This window comes from Lepidochelys kempii, chromosome 6, assembly GCF_965140265.1.
Source record: "Lepidochelys kempii isolate rLepKem1 chromosome 6, rLepKem1.hap2, whole genome shotgun sequence".
Lineage (NCBI taxonomy): Eukaryota > Metazoa > Chordata > Testudines > Cheloniidae > Lepidochelys > Lepidochelys kempii.
In genome coordinates this window covers 12,170,163-12,187,929 of record NC_133261.1, presented here as the reverse complement: position 1 = coordinate 12,187,929, position 17,767 = coordinate 12,170,163, and the positions used below count along the sequence as shown (strand labels likewise).

Sequence of the window (17,767 nt, the reverse complement as noted above, 5' to 3'; positions counted from 1 at the left end):
GAGCTACAGCTCACTTCCTCAGTAGCTCACGGAAGCTCTTGCTCAAATAAATTGGTTAGTCTCTAAGGTGCCACAAGTACTCCTTTTCTTTTTGAGGTCTATGGTAATTGCTCACAGAATGGGGGCGGGGCTGGGCTGACTGACGTAACGCCCCGCCCCCGCCCCCGCCCCCGGCTGTCCCGACAAACTGCCACTCGCGCCACTGGCCCCTGGCGCCGCATGGTGGGGCGGACCCTGCTCTCGGGACTCTCCCATTCGCTGCCAAGAAAGGGAGGCGCGGCTGAAACTAACCAACCCCAGCGCGGCCGGCTGCAGGGTACGGCGCGCCCTGGCCAATGAGCGGCCGGAGGAGAGAGGCGAGAGCGCGCGCGCCCAGCGTGTGTCCGTGCGCTGGGCGCGGTTTACTGGACTCCCCGCAGCCCCGCCCCCGGATTACGGCTCCCAGCAGGCTCCGCCTCACTCCCGAGGACGTGACGCCCGGCCCGACGCGCCGGAAGTGGGTCCCGGCGACATGACGTCGTTTGCGCGCGACGCCGCCCCTCCGACGGCTGGGTGAAGGTGACGGGGCGGAGCGCGCGGCCCAGACGGACCCGATCCCCGGCCTCGCCCGCCATGGCCGCGCGGCAGCTGCTGAGCCCTCGCGGAGCTGCTGCCTTGCGCCGCTTCTCCGCCGCGGTGAGTGGGGGGCGGGGCCTGGGGCCTTCTTCTCCCCGCCCTCCTGCCCCCGGCGATGACTCTGGAGCCGAGTGACGCCGGCTCCGCCCCTCCCCCCGGGACACCCCTCCCCCCCCGCCCCAGGGCCGGGCCGGGGCCGCAGCTGGGCATCGGCTTGGCCTCAGCCTTCCCTCTGGGCCCGAGCCTGCCCCCCCTACCCCGCATTGTCCCTCCTCTGCCCCCGCGCAGGGCCTCCCCGCTGGGGGCCAGGGCAGCGCTGGGTAGGACTGGGGTAGTGCTGGGGGGTGGGTGGTCCCAGGTTAATGCCTGGCCATGAGGGAGAGGTGCTGCTTGCTGTGGGGCTGGTACCAAGTCACCTTGGCCATGTGCTTTCTGCAGACAGCTCCTAAGAAAACCCAGTTTGGCTCTTTGAAGGACGAGGACCGGATCTTCACGAATCTGTACGGACGCCATGACTGGAGGTGAGAGCCAAGCTGCACAGCCTACAGTATGACTCCTCACTCCTGGACCGTGCGATACTGCCCTCTACTTCTACTCTGATTACAGCTGGAGTGTGGACCAGTGGGCACTGGGAGCCCTGTGGTGGGTGGGAAGAGATCCTATGTTCTAGTCACCCCCTACTCCTAGCCGTATGGCTGGATGGGTGCTGGCACCCTTCAGAGAGGAAAAGCCCCATGTCCCATTCTCCAGCCTCCTGAGCCTGCTGGGCCCCCTCCTCCTCCCTGGAGGTGAATTGGAGCTGGCACCTCCTAGAGGTGAAAGACCCTACACGTTCCCCACCAATTCCCCCGCCCTGGGATCAGATTACAGTCAACGCCCCCTGGATGGGAAAGGTCCTGCATTCCATTCCCCAACCCTGAGCCTGCCAGTCCCCCTTCCCTGTCCTGGGGCTGGGTTGGAGCTGGTGCCCCATGGAGGTAAAAGAGCCTGCATCTGTTTGGTTTGTGCTCTAGGTTTGGTACTACTGATCCCCATAATGTAGCCAGCTACTTTGCCTTCTCTTTTGTCCAGGCTGAAGGGGGCTCTGAGCCGGGGTGACTGGTACAAAACGAAGGAGATCCTACTGAAGGGGATCGACTGGATCTTGAATGAGATCAAGACCTCGGGCCTGCGAGGTCGGGGCGGGGCTGGCTTCCCCACAGGCCTCAAATGGAGCTTCATGAACAAGCCTTCAGATGGCAGGTGGGTGGGGCAGGGCTGCTACTGTTGAGCCCGCTGCAGCATGGGATGGACAATGGCCCAGAGCGATACAGCTCCTTCTCCTAGTCTGAAACATCGCTGTGGGGCAGGGCTTGTGGGGTGGGCAGTGCTTGGGCCTGCATAGAACCTGGACATCCTGGCTGCAAGCTCCCCGCACTAACAAGCGTTCCTGGAGTACCTCCACCCCGGGGGCAGTCCCATTGCAGGGCATGGGGCTGCTGAGCTGCAGTGTGTCTGGGCCCCGTTGGCTCCCTAGGGTGGGGACAGCTGGCAGTACTGACCAAACGGGCTTTGCTCGCTGGCAGCAAGGTGGTGGAGCCGGGTCTGCGGTGGGATGGTAGCTCACGCAGGGGGGGCTGCTGCGGTCGGTTCGACGGGGTCTGTGTTCCAGGCCCAAGTACCTGGTGGTGAATGCAGATGAAGGGGAGCCAGGCACCTGTAAGGACCGCGAGATCATGCGCCATGACCCACACAAGCTGGTGGAGGGCTGCCTGGTGGCAGGGCGCTCCATGGGGGCCCGGGCTGCCTACATCTACATCCGTGGGGAGTTCTACAACGAAGCCTCCAACCTGCAGGTAAGCAGGAGCTATATGGGGAGCAGGTGCACTAACCCCTAGAGCCTGGGGAGTTGTGGGGTGCGGCAGCAGCCACCACTTTGACCCATTTGCCCATGTGGCACAGAGCAGGGCTGCGGGTGTCACGGCAGGAGCAGCTGTACTGACTGGTCTCTCTACAGGGCACAGAGGGCAAGGCAAGCCAGGGAGCCAGGCCAGGCGGGTGTGGAGCAGCAGGGCCGGGGGAGCAGCTGTGCTGACCTGTCTCCCTGCAGGTGGCGATCCGTGAGGCCTATGAGGCCGGCCTGCTGGGCAAAGATGCCTGCAACTCAGGCTACGACTTCGATGTGTTTGTGGTGAGAGGCGCTGGGGCCTACATCTGTGGGGAGGAGACAGCGCTGATTGAATCCATTGAGGGCAAGCAGGGCAAGCCACGCCTCAAACCACCCTTCCCGGCTGACGTTGGTACGACCCACCGGGGAACTGTGCTGTTGGGGGGAGATGGGGGGTGCCTTAGTGGGGGTTCGCTTGCCCTCTTTAGGGTACTGAGGGATTGTGGGGTGTTCTAGCTGGGTCCCGCTGTCCTCCTGCTTGTGGGGCGGGGGGTCACGTTGGAGCACTGGGACCCCCAGCCTGCTCTGCGTCCATGTCACTGCTCTCTCCTTCCCCAGGCGTGTTCGGCTGTCCCACTACCGTGGCCAATGTGGAGACGGTGGCTGTGGCGCCCACCATCTGCCGGCGTGGGGGGGCCTGGTTTGCCAGCTTCGGGCGCGAGCGCAACTCGGGCACCAAGCTCTTCAACATCTCTGGGCACGTGAACACGCCCTGCACCGTGGAGGAGGAGATGTCGGTGCCGCTCAAGGAGCTGATCGAGAAGCATGCAGGTGAGATGCCAAACCCCAGTCCTCCCCTGACTGGTGGGTGAGCAACAGGGCTGGACACCCGCCCGTCCCCCTTTCCCCTCTTAGGCCACTTTGTCTCAGGGCTGCCCCACAGGTCTAGCTCCAGCTGTGGCGGCTGTGGGTAGCTCACCCTACAGAAGTAGGCAGGTGTGGGGGGGGAGTGATGGGGGAGACGAGACAAGTGCTGGCCTGCTAACCCTGCTTGTGGCCTGTGCGCAGGGGCTGATCTGTTGCTTCCACCCAGAGCCTGGAGTAGCAGGTGGCACTAGGAGGAGGCTTGGGCGGAAGGAAGGGGACAGCACTGGGCATCATGGATCTGGTTTGCCATGGGGAGGGGAAGTGCTAGGCCTAACCCTGCCCCCTCTGTGCACAGGAGGTGTGCGTGGCGGCTGGGACAACCTCTTGGCGGTGATCCCAGGAGGCTCCTCCACCCCCCTCATCCCCAAGTCAGTGTGTGAGACGGTGCCCATGGACTTCGACGGGCTGGTGCAGGCGCAGACTGGGCTTGGCACAGCTGCCGTCATCGTCATGGACAAATCGGTAAGGCCTTAGCCTGCCGGTGGCACGCTCTCTTCCCCCCCGCCCCCCCTCCCCCGCAGTGTGGCACTCACCCTCTCTTCCTTCCCCAGACAGACATTGTCCGAGCCATCGCCCGCCTCATTGAGTTCTACAAGCATGAAAGCTGTGGGCAGTGCACCCCCTGCAGGGAGGGTGAGTGCTGGGAGCTGGGCTGCTGCTGATCTGGGTATGACTGCGGGAGATATGCCAGACTGCCCATTGGTGGGATCGGAGTTGGTGGTGGGAGAGGATGCTGGGAGAGCTGGGGTCACTGGGTGTGGTGGGGAGGATGCTGGGCTGGCTGGGGTCACTGGGGTTAGGATGGGGCTGGGAGGATGTCTGACTAGCTGGGACCATGGGTGGAATTGGGGTGAGGATGCTGGACTGGCTGGATCTGTGGGTGTTGGGGGTGGGGGTGGGGATGCCCAACTGTCAGGGCCTATGGGTGGGATCGGGGGAGGGCAGTTCTGCTGATGCAGCCTCGCCCCCCCACCCCAGGTGTGGATTGGATGAACAAGGTGATGTGGCGGTTCGTGCAAGGCAATGCGCAGGTAGCTGAGATCGACGCGCTCTGGGAGATCAGCAAGCAGATTGAGGGCCATACCATATGCGCCCTGGGCGATGGGGCCGCCTGGCCTGTGCAGGTAGCGGGCGGCTGGGCACCAGGGTGGCCTGGCAGAGGGAGGGGGTGTGGGTAGGTGGTGGGTGTGTGCATAAACTAGCCTGACACAAGGGCTGTGTGTGTGTGTGAGAGAGAGGCTCCTGCAGATGGGGGGGGGTACATCTGGGGGCTACTCTGCGTGTGGTGAGGGGTGGATGGCAGATGCAGGATGGGGAGAGGTGCTACCTTGTCAGCCCTGCACACTCATTCCTTGCTTGCAGGGGCTGATCCGTCACTTTCGCCCAGAGCTGGAGCAGCGGATGCGGCGTCATGAGGAGACCCAGGCTCGGCAAGCGTCCGCATGAGGGCTGGGTGCCCGGTGATGGAGGGGGCTGGATCCCGCCTCTCTGTGTGTGGTCAGCGCCCCTCCCCCATGACAGCAGGTGGGAGGGGCTGAGCACTTGATCCGCATGGGGGCAGCCCTCGGTGCCTCTGGGTGTTGATAGGTTTCTCTGGCATGTGCGGGGCGGGTGACTTACCTGTGTGTATATTGGGGTTCCTCTTGCATGAGGGGGAGACCCCCTGGCTGTGCTGTCTCCTCACCTGCCCACTGGGTGAGCTCCTCAATAAATGTGCTGTGGTGGCAGCTGGTATCTCCTTCCTGTGTGAATGCGTATCTGTGTAACGCTAGGGAGCAGCTGGGCATGGAGCCCCAGGCTGCTGTCCCTCGCAGGGGCCCCCCTCTCTTCCAGAAGAGGGGCGGGTTGGGTTCCATTACAGCTGTGGCGATCTGGCTTATTTTGGGAGGTGATCTGGTACCAGTTGAGCTCTGCTTGGGTCTAATTTGAAAGCCTGACCTGACACTTCCCCGAGCCTGAGCCAGTGCTGCTGCTGCCTCCGCGTCCTCAGGGCTTCCTGCCCTCAGGCCCCTGCGATCTGTCTGGGCCGCCTCTTGCCTGGGAACTTGGAGGTGCCGCGACTCGTTGGCATGCTCACTCTGCAGCACAGGCCGTGTGGCTGGGCAGCAGTGACTGGCAAGAGACTAGCAGGTGGCTGCTGCTGTGCCAACCCCAAGGGCAGCAGGTGGTCAGATCGGACTGGAGCCCACGGGGTTGGGCTGTTTTCTGACCTCACTTCACCCAAACTGGCCCCTATTGAACAGGTTGCGGGGGGGGGGGGGGGGGTTGCGGAGCAGTGCTGTGGGAGTGGGGGAGAACATGGGCAGTGGGCGGCGAGGACTGGCCTCAGAGAGCCTGGCCAGGGCCCACATGTGGGTGGAAGAGTGGCCCTGTGGGAGGGGGCCACGCTGGGGCACCAGGGGTTCCTCCAGTCCCCGTTGCTGGCAGGGGGGGGGTAAAGGGGGGGGGCTGTTCATGAGTTCCTGTTGGTGTTTCCCACAGGGGCAGGAGCTGAGGCCCAGCAGGGGGCAGCACTTGGCCCTGGGCCACTGCCCCCCCCACCCCAGCACTGAGGTGGCACACTGAACTCAGGGAGGTTTGTTTATGCGTAGGCCCCACATGAAATACAGCAGGCTCCAGCATCACGGCTCACGCAGGTCTCACCAGTATCCCCCCTCCTGACACCATGTAACTCTTCTCCCCCGCAGCATTATCAGGGGCTGGGGATTCCCTCCTGGGGTCACCCCCTCAGCGCTGTCCCACGCTTCTGGGGCAGGCATGCCCAGCCTGCTCCTCTTGTTCTTTCTGCCCTTGAGGTGAGGGGACACCTCACCCAGACCAGCCAGCTGGCTCTCTCCATGCGGCGGGGTGGGGCAGTCCATAGCGCAGGTGGGCTGGGGGCTCAGCGGGGGCTGGGTGGGCGTGTTCTCCGGCGGTAGGCGCTGGGCGCCAGCAGCTCCAGCGTGAGGTCCGTGATGATGGCTGTCAGCCCCCACACCCGGTAGCGGCTGTTGAGGAAGATGGGCAGCGTGTGGCTGTAACGACCCTGGTGGCGGAAGTGGGTGTAACCGTGGTTCTGGGCCTGCAGCAGATGAGACAGAGGGATGGTGAAAACATCCTCGACCTGGGGGCGGAGAGACACAAACAGCATGTTGGTGTTGCGCTGCCCGGCAGGGTCCCCTTACCCCCGTGCCTGGCCCTCGGCCCCCGGGCTGGGCTAGGGAAGCAGCACACCCGAGTGCCCTTCCATGGCCCCAGCACACAGCACCTCCTACAGTAGAGTAGGGCCCGGGAGAGGAGCAGCTGGGACCATGGCTGCTCCCTCCTTGCCAAGCCTCCCTCCCCACTAGGGGAGTGTATTCTCGAGCACAGATACTCCTGCAGCATGACAGCATCTTGCTGTTCCTCCCTCCCCACAGGAGCTGCAGGCTGGGCGGGGCTCATCCCCTGTCCCCCTGGGAGCTCCCCACTGGGCCATTCCCCTCTGGAGCTGATGGAGGCCTTTTCAGGGTGACCTCTAGGAACTGTGCTCAGCCCTCTGCTGCTCAGCTTTATGAGGGATGGCTGGTGGCAAAGCAGGCAGGCGGCACAAAGGCGACCTCTACCCTCTTAAAACCCCGCGGTAGCGAGCCTCAGAGCCATATAGACGTGGCTTGGGCTGGAGCTTCAGAGCCCACCCCCCTGCCCCGGCTTCAGGCCTCGAACCCACACGCCTCCACGGCTGTTTTCAGAGCTCCAGCACAAGCCCAGGGCTGTAGAGCCGGGCTCGCTACCGGCTGCAAGTTTTAAAACGCAGCGTAGACATCCCCAAAGGTGGCAGGGATGCATCAGACCTGGCCCCTGGGTAAACCTGGCCCCTTCCGTCCTGCCTAGTGCCGGCTCCTGTGGCTGAGAATGGAGCCTGCAGGTCAGGCTGAAGGGTAGGGCTGTCCTTGGCAAGCTGGGACCCTGAGTAGCCCCCAGGGGTCCTGGTGGCTGAGAGGTGAATGCAGTCCTTGGTGTACAAGTGGAGACAGCGAGCAGGGGAGGGGGAGGGCCCACCACGGGTTACCGCATCCAGTGCGGGGATTGGCCTTGACCAGAGAACACCATCTCACGGCTCTGTCCAGGAGGTGTCATGCATCCATGGGATCGGTGCTGCACCCCAACTTTGAGAGTTGCTTAGAGGAGCCCTTCAGTGTGCCAACCCCCCAAGGGGTCCCACTCTTCCTCTCAGGCCTCTGAGAGTGAGCCACTAGGTTCCATCCCTCCTGCTCCACCCCATGAGCTCTGCCCAGTGTATCCCACTGAGCCAGGCCCCTGCTCAGAGACTTGTACACTCTTCGGGGACTAATGCACCCCAGCCAGTGTTTGCAGTGACACCAGGCAGCCTTTCCCACACACAGCAGGGTTTATTAGTCAGCTGGAACCAGTCTGGGGAGGGTCTTAGGACAGCAGAGAGAAATAAAGGTTAAGACACTGTCCATCTGGCCAAGCCAGTGCCATCTACCAGCCAAGCTGCTTGGCCTCCATTTCAGGCTCCGTCTGTCCCATTCTCAGTCTCAGATGAGCATGCTGTCTCTCTCAAATGCCCTCTCCTATCCCTTTCTGGCCTCTCTGTCATCGGTTCTCAAGCTGGCCTAGGCTCTGCTTCCCTGCCGTGAGGTGGGGGGAACCTCCTTCCTCATGTCTCCTGGTTGCTATGTGTGCGTGTTCTCGTCACGGTGGCTTCCTATCATCTTTTTTGGCTTAGGCATCGCTATGGCTCGGTTTCAGCAGGTTCTAGCTAGTTCCTTGTTCGCTGCACCCCGCACAACAAAACGCCACCCACACCTCACGTCCCCTGTGCTGCCCCAGGAGCAAACGTAACTCTTCTTTCATAGCTTCCAAGGCCAGAAAGGGCCATTGCCGCCATCTGGTGTGACCTCCTGTCTAACCCAAGCCAGGGAACTGCCCCAAAACAATCCGTAGAGCAGAGCTTTTAGCAGAACATCCAGTCTTGATTTAAACATTGCCAGGGATGGAGAATCCACCCTGACCCTTGGTAAATTGGTCCAATGGTTAATTACTCTCGCTCTCAAACATTTACACCTTATTTCCAGTCTGAGTTTGTCTAACTTCAACTTCCAGCCATGGGATCCTGTTAGACCTTTCTCTGCTAGACTGAAGAGCCCATTATTAACTATTTGTTTCCCATGTACGTACTTATGGACTCCGATTGAGTTGCCCCTTAATCTTCTCTTTAAGATAAACAGACTGAGCACCTTGAGTCTCTCACTATAGGGCAGGTAATCATTTTCATAGATCTTCCCTGAACCCTCTCCAATGTATCCAAATCTTTCTTGAACTGTGGGCTCCAGGACTCGACACAGCAGTGGTCACACCAGCAGCAACTACAGGGGTAATGTAACCTCCCTTTCTCTACTCAAGATTAGTCAGCATCACATTAGCTCTTTTGGCCTCACCGTCACACTGGGAGCTCATGTTCAGCTAACTACCCATGACTCCCAAAATCTTTTTCAGAGTCACTGCTTCTGAGGATACAGTCACTCACCCTGTAAATACGACCTACCTTTTTTGTCCCTAGATGTATACATTTACCCATATTCAAATACATAGTTTGCTTGTGCCCAGTTTCCCCAGTGTTCCAGATCACGTGATATCTGTGCTCCTGTCCTCTTCATTATTTACCACTCCCTGACTTTTGTGTCATCTTCAAACTTTATCAGTGATGATTCTGTGTTTTCTTCCAGGTCACTGACAAAAATGTTAAATAGTGCAGGGCCAAGGACCAATTCCCCTGGGACCTCGCTGGAAATGCACCTTCTCAATGCAATTTCCCATTTAAAATTTTCCACCACTGGGTGGCACTGCAAAGTATGTGGGGGAGGAACTGAGGCACACATAGCATTCATAGACCTACTACAAACAAATCCCACAGTCACAGAAGACGAAGAGGTGACTGAGTCTGGTGCATAAGGATCGCCAAAGGAGAGCATTTCTGAGAGCAGGTGACTCTAACTTCAGACACAGGGCTGGGATCAGACTGGAAATAAGGCACAAATGGCTAATAGGGAGAGAAAATAATGCTTGGAACAAGGTGCCCAGGCAGAGCGGATTCCCTATCATTCTTCCTTGAACTCTCAGGCCACGTCTACGCTAAGGGTGCTTGAAGCAAAGACGCTTCCTACAAGGATGGAAGGGATTTTTCCATCGCTGCAGGAACTGCACCTCTCTGAGAAGCAGCAGCTAGGTCCTCCGAAGCGTTCTTCTGTCGACCTAGCCCTCTCCGCTCCAGGGGCTAGGCTGGTGCAGCTATAGTGCTCGGGGCGGGTGGAGAATTCTTCACACCCCAGAGAGCCGTAGCTGGCTCACCCTAACATTTAAGTGTAGACCAGCAGGCCTCAGGGTCTCTTTGCAGGAGATGGGCTCTTCCCCAAGCCAGGACATTACTGCCCGAGTGGGTTGCTAGGTGGGGGGCTCCAGTTGCTGCAGGAGGGGAGCTGCTGAGCAGGGCAGGGGAGGGATCCCCCAGCAAGGGGCACTGGGGTGGTCTTGGGTTACTGGATTGGGGCAGAAACTCAGCCAGGGTGATTGGGAAGGTCCACTCTGGCCAGACCATGAGTCACTCCAGGTAGGGGGAGCCTGATGCGGGCAGCCAGGTCCATGGTGACACTGGTCCCAGCTGCCCATAGGCCAGGGGCTCTGCTGATCTCCCTCCCTGCAGGAGGCCAGCACGCTAACCAGGCTGGGGTGCCACCCTCTGGCCAGGGACCCAAAGGATGTGGGGGGCCCTGCACATGCTAAGGGCAGCCGCAAACAGCACAGCCATGGCGGGGTGGGGAATGCGTGGGGCTCACCTCTTGTGGGTTGGGGCTCAGACGCACACACTCCAAGGGGCCCAGATGTGCCAGGACGGGAGCTACAGTCAGTCCCCTCTGGAAGGAAACCAGAGTGAGACCTCACTGACACTGGCTTCCCTAGGAACCTCTCCCCATCCCAGGACCCACCTTTGCCTCACAGAGGTATCCCCTGCCCACAGGACCCACCTCCACCTTGTAGCACCGCCCCCCCGCAATCCTCCCTAAGAGGCCCCTTGGCCTCACAACACTGCTGCAACAGAACCCACCCCTATTGGGAGAGCCCCCATGGACCCTCCACGTTGCAGTGCCACCCTCCTCCTCAGAGAGACCCCCCCCATGGACCCTCCTCCTGACAGCACTGTCCCCCAGAATCTCCCTCTCCTCAGAGAGGGCCCCCTCCGATAGCCTCTCTGCCTCACCACCCCCACACCATGGGACACACCCTGCCTCAGAGGGATCCTCCCTGCCAGCCTTCCACCTTAGGATCTCCCTCCTCTGAGACCCCCCCATGGCCCACTACCTCACAGCGCCCCCACCCCAGGACACATCCCGCCTCAGAGAGAGAGACCCCCAATGGGACATCCCCACCTTACAGTGCACCGCCCCCACATAGGACCCTTCCCTGTCACACAGTACACACACCCCAAAAGACCCCTTCAACAGGACCCTCCTGCCTCACAGCACCTCCCCTCACATTGCCACGCGCAGTGGACCCCAGCCTCAAGAGGATCCCAACTCACATGGCTGCCCCCCATGGGACCCTGCTCCAGAGCAACACCCCACCCTTCATGCTGCTCCTCCCACATGATCCCACCCCAGAAAAATCCGCCCTGCCCCAAAGTGATCCCCCCCACCCCAGGACTCTGCCCCAGAGAGACCCCCCACCCTTCCCTCACACTACCCTACCCCAGAGAGATCCTCCCGCCCTTCTCTCACACTGCCCTGCCCCAGAGATTCCCTAACACTGCTAGGGGAGTGGAATGGTGTTACCCCAGTGGGTAGGGGTCTCATGACCCCCCAGACGCTCTCAGCCCCCAAGTGCAGGCCCAGCTCTTCCTGAGTCTCCCTCAGCGCTGTGGCAATCACATCCTGGTCGGAGCTGTCGCGTTTGCCGCCCGGGAAACTGCAACAAGAAAACCAGAGTCTCCTTAGAGGGGAGGCAAGACCCATTGCCTCAGGCGCTGTGGCAGGCAGAAGGGGCATCTTCCACCCTGGCACCAGATGCTCAGGAACTGGCCAAAGGGGCATAGACTTAATACAGGACCACAGAGAAGAGCTTCCATTAACTATTGAAACAACAGAGGGGTGGAGGGGCAGCAGCAGAGCTGTGCGTGAGGAGAGCCCAGGGCTGGGATAGCAGGGGACTGTGAGGTGGGACTGAGTTGCACTGGGAGGTGGGGAGCCCTGGGCTGAGATAATGGGGCTGTGGGTCAGGATTGAGGGGCACCGGCAGAGCTGTGTGGGGGTAGCTCTGGGCTGAGATAACAGGGGGGTGTAGGCTGGGATTCAGGGGCACCGGTAGGGTTGTAGAGGGGGGTGGGAGGGAGCCCAAGGCTGTGATAGCAGGAGGTGCAGGCTGGGATTGAGGGGCACCGGCAGAGCTGTGGAGGGGTGCGGGGAGCCCAGGGCTGGGATAGCCGGGGCTGTGGGTTGGGATTGAGGGGCACCAGCAGAGCTGTGGGAGGGGGGTAGCCCAAAGCTGGGATAGCAGGGGGTGCAGGCTGGGATTGAGGGGCACCGGCAGAGCTGTGGGAGGGGGGTAGCCCAAAGCTGGGATAGCAGGGGGTGCAGGCTGGGATTGAGGTGCACCAGCAGAGCTGTGGGAGGGGGGTAGTCCAAAGGTGGGATAGCAGGGGGTGCAGGCTGGGATTGAGGGGCACCGGCAGAGCTGTGGGAGGGGGGTAGTCCAAAGGTGGGATAGCAGGGGGTGCAGGCTGGGATTGAGGGGCACCGGCAGAGCTGTGGGAGGGGGGTAGTCCAAAGGTGGGATAGCAGGGGGTGCAGGCTGGGATTGAGGGGCACCGGCAGAGCTGTGGGAGGGGGGTAGCCCAAAGGTGGGATAGCAGGGGGTGCAGGCTGGGATTGAGGGGCACCGGCAGAGCTGTGGGAGGGGGGTAGCCCAAAGGTGGGATAGCAGGGGGTGCAGGCTGGGATTGAGGGGCACCGGCAGAGCTGTGGGAGGGGGGTAGCCCAAAGCTGGGATAGCAGGGGGTGCAGGCTGGGATTGAGGGGCACCGGCAGAGCTGTGGGCGCAGGGAAGGTAGGCTTGGGGAGCAGGGCTGCAGGGCACTCAGTGCGTCGAGGGCCGTGGTACCTGACATCTCCCTTGTGCTGGCCCGTCAGCGTGCTGGAGCGCAGCGTGTACAGCAGTGCCGGGTACCCGCCCACAGAACACAGCGTCACCAGTACAGCCGCTGCCACCGCCTCCTGCCGGTAGCGTCTGGTGGAGGCCTCCAGCAGCCCTCGGCACCGCTGCTCATTCTCCTGGGACAGGTACTCCCCTGCAGAGCCGCCTGCCCTCCTGGCACCAAGTGTGGGGTGGGCGCCCAGGCGGAGGTGGTGCAGGGCAGGGAACATCACACCCTGCGGAGAGAGCGAGAGGACAGCACAACTGAGGCCAGCTGCCCTTCACCGAGCCACGGCCATGTCAGCTCGCAGGGCAGAACTCACTGGGTGGAGCAAGGGGGCTGGAGGCCAGAGGCTCCATCTCGGTGGCAGTGAGGCTGGGTGGCCTGCCCTGAAGGAAGAGTGGGACTCCCTGGAGGCCTGGTGCACTGAAGGGTTCCAAGCACTGTTTAAAAACTGGGGCCTAGCACCGATCCTGTGGATCTGTGGCAAATGAGTTCAAGTACTGTGGAGCCTGGAGTGGGTAGGTGGCTGGACAGTGGGTTCCAACACTCACAGGGGGGTGCCAGATAGCAGGTCTGTGCTCTGGGTGCGTGCCTAGGGACCCTGAGATTGGGCAGTAGCTGGACTCTGTTCAGGCTCCAGGTGTTTGAAATACCCCAGAGATCCAGAGCACAAAGGCTTGGATTCCATCTCACAGCAGCCCTAGCAGAACCCTTCCACCACCATGCCCACTCACCCATCCCCTTCACCACCATGCACCTCTACCCTCATCCCCACCCACCATGCTTCCACTCACCCACTGCCATGCCACCCCCCACTGCTATACCCATCCACCACTCACCCATCCCCTCCACCACCATGCACCTCTACCCTCATCCCCACCCACCATGCTTCCACTCACCCACTGCCATGCCACCCCCCACTGCTACACCCATCCACCACTCACCCATCCCCTCCACCACCACACTATGCCACCCCTACGAACACCCACCCCTCCACCCACTCATCCCTATGCACTCTCACCCATCTCTCCTCCCATCACTGCTATGTGCAGTCACCCATCCCTTCCTTCCCTTTTATGATGAGATTACTGGTTCTGTGGATGAAGGGAAAGCAGTGGATGTATTGTTTCTTGACTTTAGCAAAGCTTTTGACACGGTCTCCCACAGTATTCTTGTCAGCAAGTTAAGGAAGTATGGGCTGGATGAAAGCACTATAAGGTGGGTAGAAAGCTGGCTAGATTGTCAGGCTCAACGGGTAGTGATCAATGGCTCCATGTCTAGTTGGCAGCCGGTATCAAGTGGAATGCCCCAAGGGTCGGTCCTGGGGCCGGTTTTGTTCAATATCTTCATAAATGATCTGGAGGATGGTGTGGATTGCACTCTCAGCAAATTTGCGGATGATACTAAACTGGGAGGAGTGGTAGATACGTTGGAGGGGAGGGATAGGATACAGAAGGACCTAGACAAATTGGAGGATTGGGCCAAAAGAAATCTGATGAGGTTCAATAAGGATAAGTGCAGGGTCCTGCACTTAGGACGGAAGAACCCAATGCACAGCTACAGACTAGGGACCGAATGGCTAGGCAGCAGTTCTGCGGAAAAGGACCTAGGGGTGACAGTGGACGAGAAGCTGGATATGAGTCAGCAGTGTGCCCTTGTTGCCAAGAAGGCCAATGGCATTTTGGGATGTATAAGTAGGGGCATAGCGAGCAGATCGAGGGACGTGATCGTTGCCTCACCAATGTCAAATAGAGGGGCTCATCTGGAGTACTGTGTCCAGTTTTGGGCCCCACACTTCAAGAAGGATGTGGATAAATTGGAGAGAGTCCAGCGAAGGGCAACAAAAATGATTAGGGGACTGGAACACATGAGTTATGAGGAGAGGCTGAGGGAGCTGGGATTGTTTAGCCTGCAGAAGAGAAGAATGAGGGGGGATTTGATAGCTGCTTTCAACTACCTGAAAGGGGGTTCCAAAGAGGATGGCTCTAGACTGTTCTCAATGGTAGCAGATGACAGAACGAGGAGTAATGGTCTCAAGTTGCAGTGGGGGAGGTTTAGATTGGATATTAGGAAAAACTTTTTCACTAAGAGGGTGGTGAAACACTGGAATGCGTTACCTAGGGAGGTGGTAGAATCTCCTTCCTTAGAGGTTTTTAAGGTCAGGCTTGACAAAGCCCTGGCTGGGATGATTTAACTGGGAATTGGTCCTGCTTCGAGCAGGGGGTTGGACTAGATGACCTTCTGGGGTCCTTTCCAACCCTGATATTCTATGATTCTATGATTCCTGCAGGGATGGCATGGTATTTACCAGAGGTGGGTTTTTTACCAGGTAAAATCATGGTTTTTACTACCCTGGGAAAAACTAGTTAGTCCCAATTTAAGGCATTTTAAAAACGGTTTCAGTAATGCACACCACTTTAGTTACATATTGAAAATGCGGTTCCATAAGGCAGTAGATTCAGTGATTAATTTAGAGTTGTACAAATAAAAAGTAAAACTGCACAGGGCATAATACGAATATATGTAATTAGGAACGTCGGAATGCCTGTGTCCAATTTGGTTTGGTATTTTCCTCAAGGAAATCATACGGGTCATGACTCATTTTCAATATTATACAAATATCAAAACCATCTGAGGATATGAAAATGACAGCAATGCAGAGGTGCAAGCTTGATGCATTACGCAATCAGAAGCATGCAGCGTTGCAGGCGACCAGCCTGGGTCCATCTGGCCATGCAGCATTCTGCAGCAGTAGACCAACTTTGATGCAGCGGATAGACCGAGCCTATTCCTCAGTTATGAATGGATGTATCCAAAGTTTAAAAGATTCGTTCTTTGCTTGCTGCACTTGCTGGGCACTGATGCAATTGCATCACCAGTTCTATGAAGTTAGATGGACTATCAGCATCCTTCAGATTTTCCCATCCTTTTTCTTCACAGTGGATGAAAAAAGATTTCTTTCTGCTTTAAATGCAAGTAAATATTGCGCAACATTCAGATTTTTGCCAAGCACCCACTGCTTTGCAATATATTCTTGTTCAGCTGACGGTTTCCTTCCTGAGTGTTTTCCTGAGAAGGAGGTTGATCAACATGTGTACAGGAGTAATTGCCTCAGGATGTCTCTTTTGTACTTTTGCTTTATGTGGTGCAAGATCTTCATTTATCTGCAGATCCAACCATACTTCACATGTAACAGCAACTGTTGATGTGTGTCCCTTTGGAGTGTGTCAAGTGCCACCGCAACTGGTTTCAATTGAGTGATCAAGTTCTTTGCTTCTTGGTAAATTCCTTGAGTATTAATTATACTGATCGCTCTATCTTCAAATTCTGCCTCATGAGTTCTCACAATCCTGAGATAATGTGGCCGATTTTTAACTTATGTTTCCAGGCATGTTATTTGATTGTTCCATTGTGTCACTGGGGATTCGGCATTCTTTGAACCAAGCTCCAGGCTGACAGCGATTTACAAAAATATTCTGGCAATCTACGTTTCATCAAAGCACTTAGTGTACGTTCTTGTCCAAGAAGATTGAGTCAATATGATGCACATCCATCGTCTTCCAAATCAATCATACTTTCCATCTTTTTCTTATTTTCTATCATGTTGCTCTTCACAATGCAACTGTACAATTCATTTGCTAATGCCTTGGCTTCTCTTGCCAGTGTAGCATAGTACTGTCCAGGCTTCTTATTACATACCATATCAACCACTGACGCATGAAGCAGTCTTCCCTATTTGCACACAGTGAGCAATCCACACAGTTATGCCAGCCGTAACTGTTTTTCCATGTAATTTGTTGCATGCTTCCACCCCTCAAGCCATCAGTAACTGCATTTCACTGTTCACCTGGTACCTGCTTTTGACTGGGTGCTCGGTAGCCTGGCCGTAGGCAGCTGATCATTGCTTGAAAAGTTGGATGCTCAATAACAGAAAAGGGAATATTACTGCTACAAAAAAAATTAGCAATTTTCCAGTCTCTCTTTTGTTTCAGTTCTGGAGTTTGTTTTTGTAATTGAAAACAACATGACACTTCCTGCTCGTTGTCTTTGGCTGACCTGGATCCAGCTTCCTTCTGAAGTACTTGGCAATGGCAATGCAGTAATATCAGTACCTTCACCCTCAGAGTCTGAGTCTAACGCTCACAGATGTTTAGCCAAAGTCAGTCGGTTCTGGGAGTCTCCTTCTCTCACTGCATTCAGCGAAAAGGTTCACCGCCTGAGATCTCAGTCGTACCACTCGCTTGTTCTTTGCAATTTCTGTAGCACTGCCTCTCTTCGCCACCTCCGCAAACTCTCTCACAATAGCCATGACTTGGGTCGAGTGGTTTTTCCACCTTTCGCTCATGCTGAAATATTTGGACTTGGAGTCACCGTGCGCGCTGAGTCCAGCGGCCTCGCTCCAGCCACCCTGGCCAAGGGACAGAGGCCCGGGGTGGGCAGCTCCCGACCAACAGGAGCCAACAGGCTTCCGCAGCTGCGAGTCCTGTGATGAATTTGCAGAAGGCACATAGGGAATTCTCCACACCCAGCAGGGTAGGACAGGCCCAGGTCCCTTTCTGTTGGAGGGAGCCAAGGCAACAGTGTATACAGCCCATGCACCCCCCGCCCCATGCATCCCGCTCCACCTCTCTGCACCCCCCGCCCCATGCATCCCGCTCCATCTCTCTGCACCCCCCGCCCCATGCATCCCCCTCCACCTCTCTGCACCCCCTCCCCATGCACCCCCTGCACCCCCCACCCCATGCATCCCCCTCCATCTCTCTGCACCCCCGTAACCCCCTGCACCCCCGGCCCCAACTCCCAGGGGCTCGCGCGGCCGTGTCTGGCCCCACGTGCTCTGGGGTGTCCCTGGCCGCAGGGCCGAGTCTCACCAGGCAGCTCCTCGGACACCGCGGGGTCAAAGCGCCCGCGTTGCCCTCAACAAAGATGGCCCCTGAGCCAGCTTCTCCGACCATTAACAGACCTCCCCCGGCGACTTCCGCCCCAGAAAAACATGGCGGCAGAAGCCCCCGCCTCCCGCCGCTAACAGCCAATCAGATGACGGGAGGGCGAGCTGCGGAGAAGACACGCCCCCTTTCTGGCCCCGCCCTCTGGGCTTGGATGTGGGGAGGGAGCTTGGGGGCAGTGACCGAGCCCTGAAGCACCTGACTACTTAGAGCCCCGCCCCTTTCCAGAGGGGACCCCCC

The 17,767-nt window shown here is 58.4% G+C and overlaps 2 protein-coding genes across 6 annotated transcripts; one reads left to right on the top strand and one right to left on the bottom strand.

Moving 5' to 3' along the window:
* Window positions 1–477: 477 nt before the first annotated feature.
* On the top strand, window positions 478–5,148 carry NDUFV1 (NADH:ubiquinone oxidoreductase core subunit V1). Of its 3 annotated transcripts, XM_073346663.1 has the most exons (10): window positions 478–675; window positions 1,054–1,136; window positions 1,687–1,857; window positions 2,267–2,450; window positions 2,705–2,894; window positions 3,101–3,313; window positions 3,705–3,871; window positions 3,961–4,042; window positions 4,388–4,533; window positions 4,772–5,148. In XM_073346663.1, exons 1-10 carry the CDS (start codon window positions 613–615, stop codon window positions 4,853–4,855), a joined length of 1,383 nt encoding a protein of 460 aa, XP_073202764.1. In that variant the 5' UTR covers window positions 478–612; the 3' UTR covers window positions 4,856–5,148. The 3 variants fall into 3 exon arrangements, with proteins under 3 accessions (XP_073202764.1, XP_073202763.1, XP_073202762.1); XM_073346662.1 differs by lacking the exon at window positions 4,388–4,533 and having other exon boundaries at window positions 479–675; XM_073346661.1 differs by lacking the exon at window positions 478–675 and having other exon boundaries at window positions 796–1,136.
* Window positions 5,149–5,976: 828 nt separating this feature from the next.
* NUDT8 (nudix hydrolase 8) lies at window positions 5,977–17,554 on the bottom strand. 3 transcript variants are annotated; one of them, XM_073346658.1, is made up of 5 exons: window positions 17,453–17,554; window positions 12,545–12,813; window positions 11,221–11,353; window positions 10,228–10,305; window positions 5,977–6,512 (listed from the first exon to the last, which is right to left on the bottom strand). In XM_073346658.1, the coding sequence occupies exons 1-5, from the start codon at window positions 17,534–17,536 to the stop codon at window positions 6,291–6,293; spliced, it is 786 nt and encodes a 261-aa protein (XP_073202759.1). In that variant the 5' UTR covers window positions 17,537–17,554; the 3' UTR covers window positions 5,977–6,290. The 3 variants fall into 3 exon arrangements, with proteins under 3 accessions (XP_073202759.1, XP_073202760.1, XP_073202761.1); XM_073346659.1 differs by having other exon boundaries at window positions 5,977–6,470; XM_073346660.1 differs by lacking the exon at window positions 17,453–17,554 and adding an exon at window positions 12,901–13,074.
* Between the last annotated feature and the right edge of the window lie 213 nt (window positions 17,555–17,767).

Bases quoted from the DNA above. Each gene is read 5' to 3' on its own strand.
- NDUFV1 (XM_073346661.1), top strand. From the start codon at position 988: ATGAGGGAGAGGTGCTGCTTGCTGTGGGGCTGGTACCAAGTCACCTTG. The intron at 1,858-2,266 runs GTGGGTGGGGCA...TCTGTGTTCCAG, and splicing joins AACAAGCCTTCAGATGGCAG to GCCCAAGTACCTGGTGGTGA. The intron at 4,043-4,387 runs GTGAGTGCTGGG...CCCCCACCCCAG, and splicing joins GTGCACCCCCTGCAGGGAGG to GTGTGGATTGGATGAACAAG.
- NUDT8 (XM_073346658.1), bottom strand. From the start codon at position 17,536: ATGGTCGGAGAAGCTGGCTCAGGGGCCATCTTTGTTGAGGGCAACGCG. The intron at 12,814-17,452 runs GTGAGACTCGGC...CTCTCTCCGCAG, and splicing joins GGTGTCCGAGGAGCTGCCTG to GGTGTGATGTTCCCTGCCCT. The intron at 6,513-10,227 runs GTGAGCCCCACG...CTCCGCCCCCAG, and splicing joins TGAGCCCCAACCCACAAGAG to GTCGAGGATGTTTTCACCAT.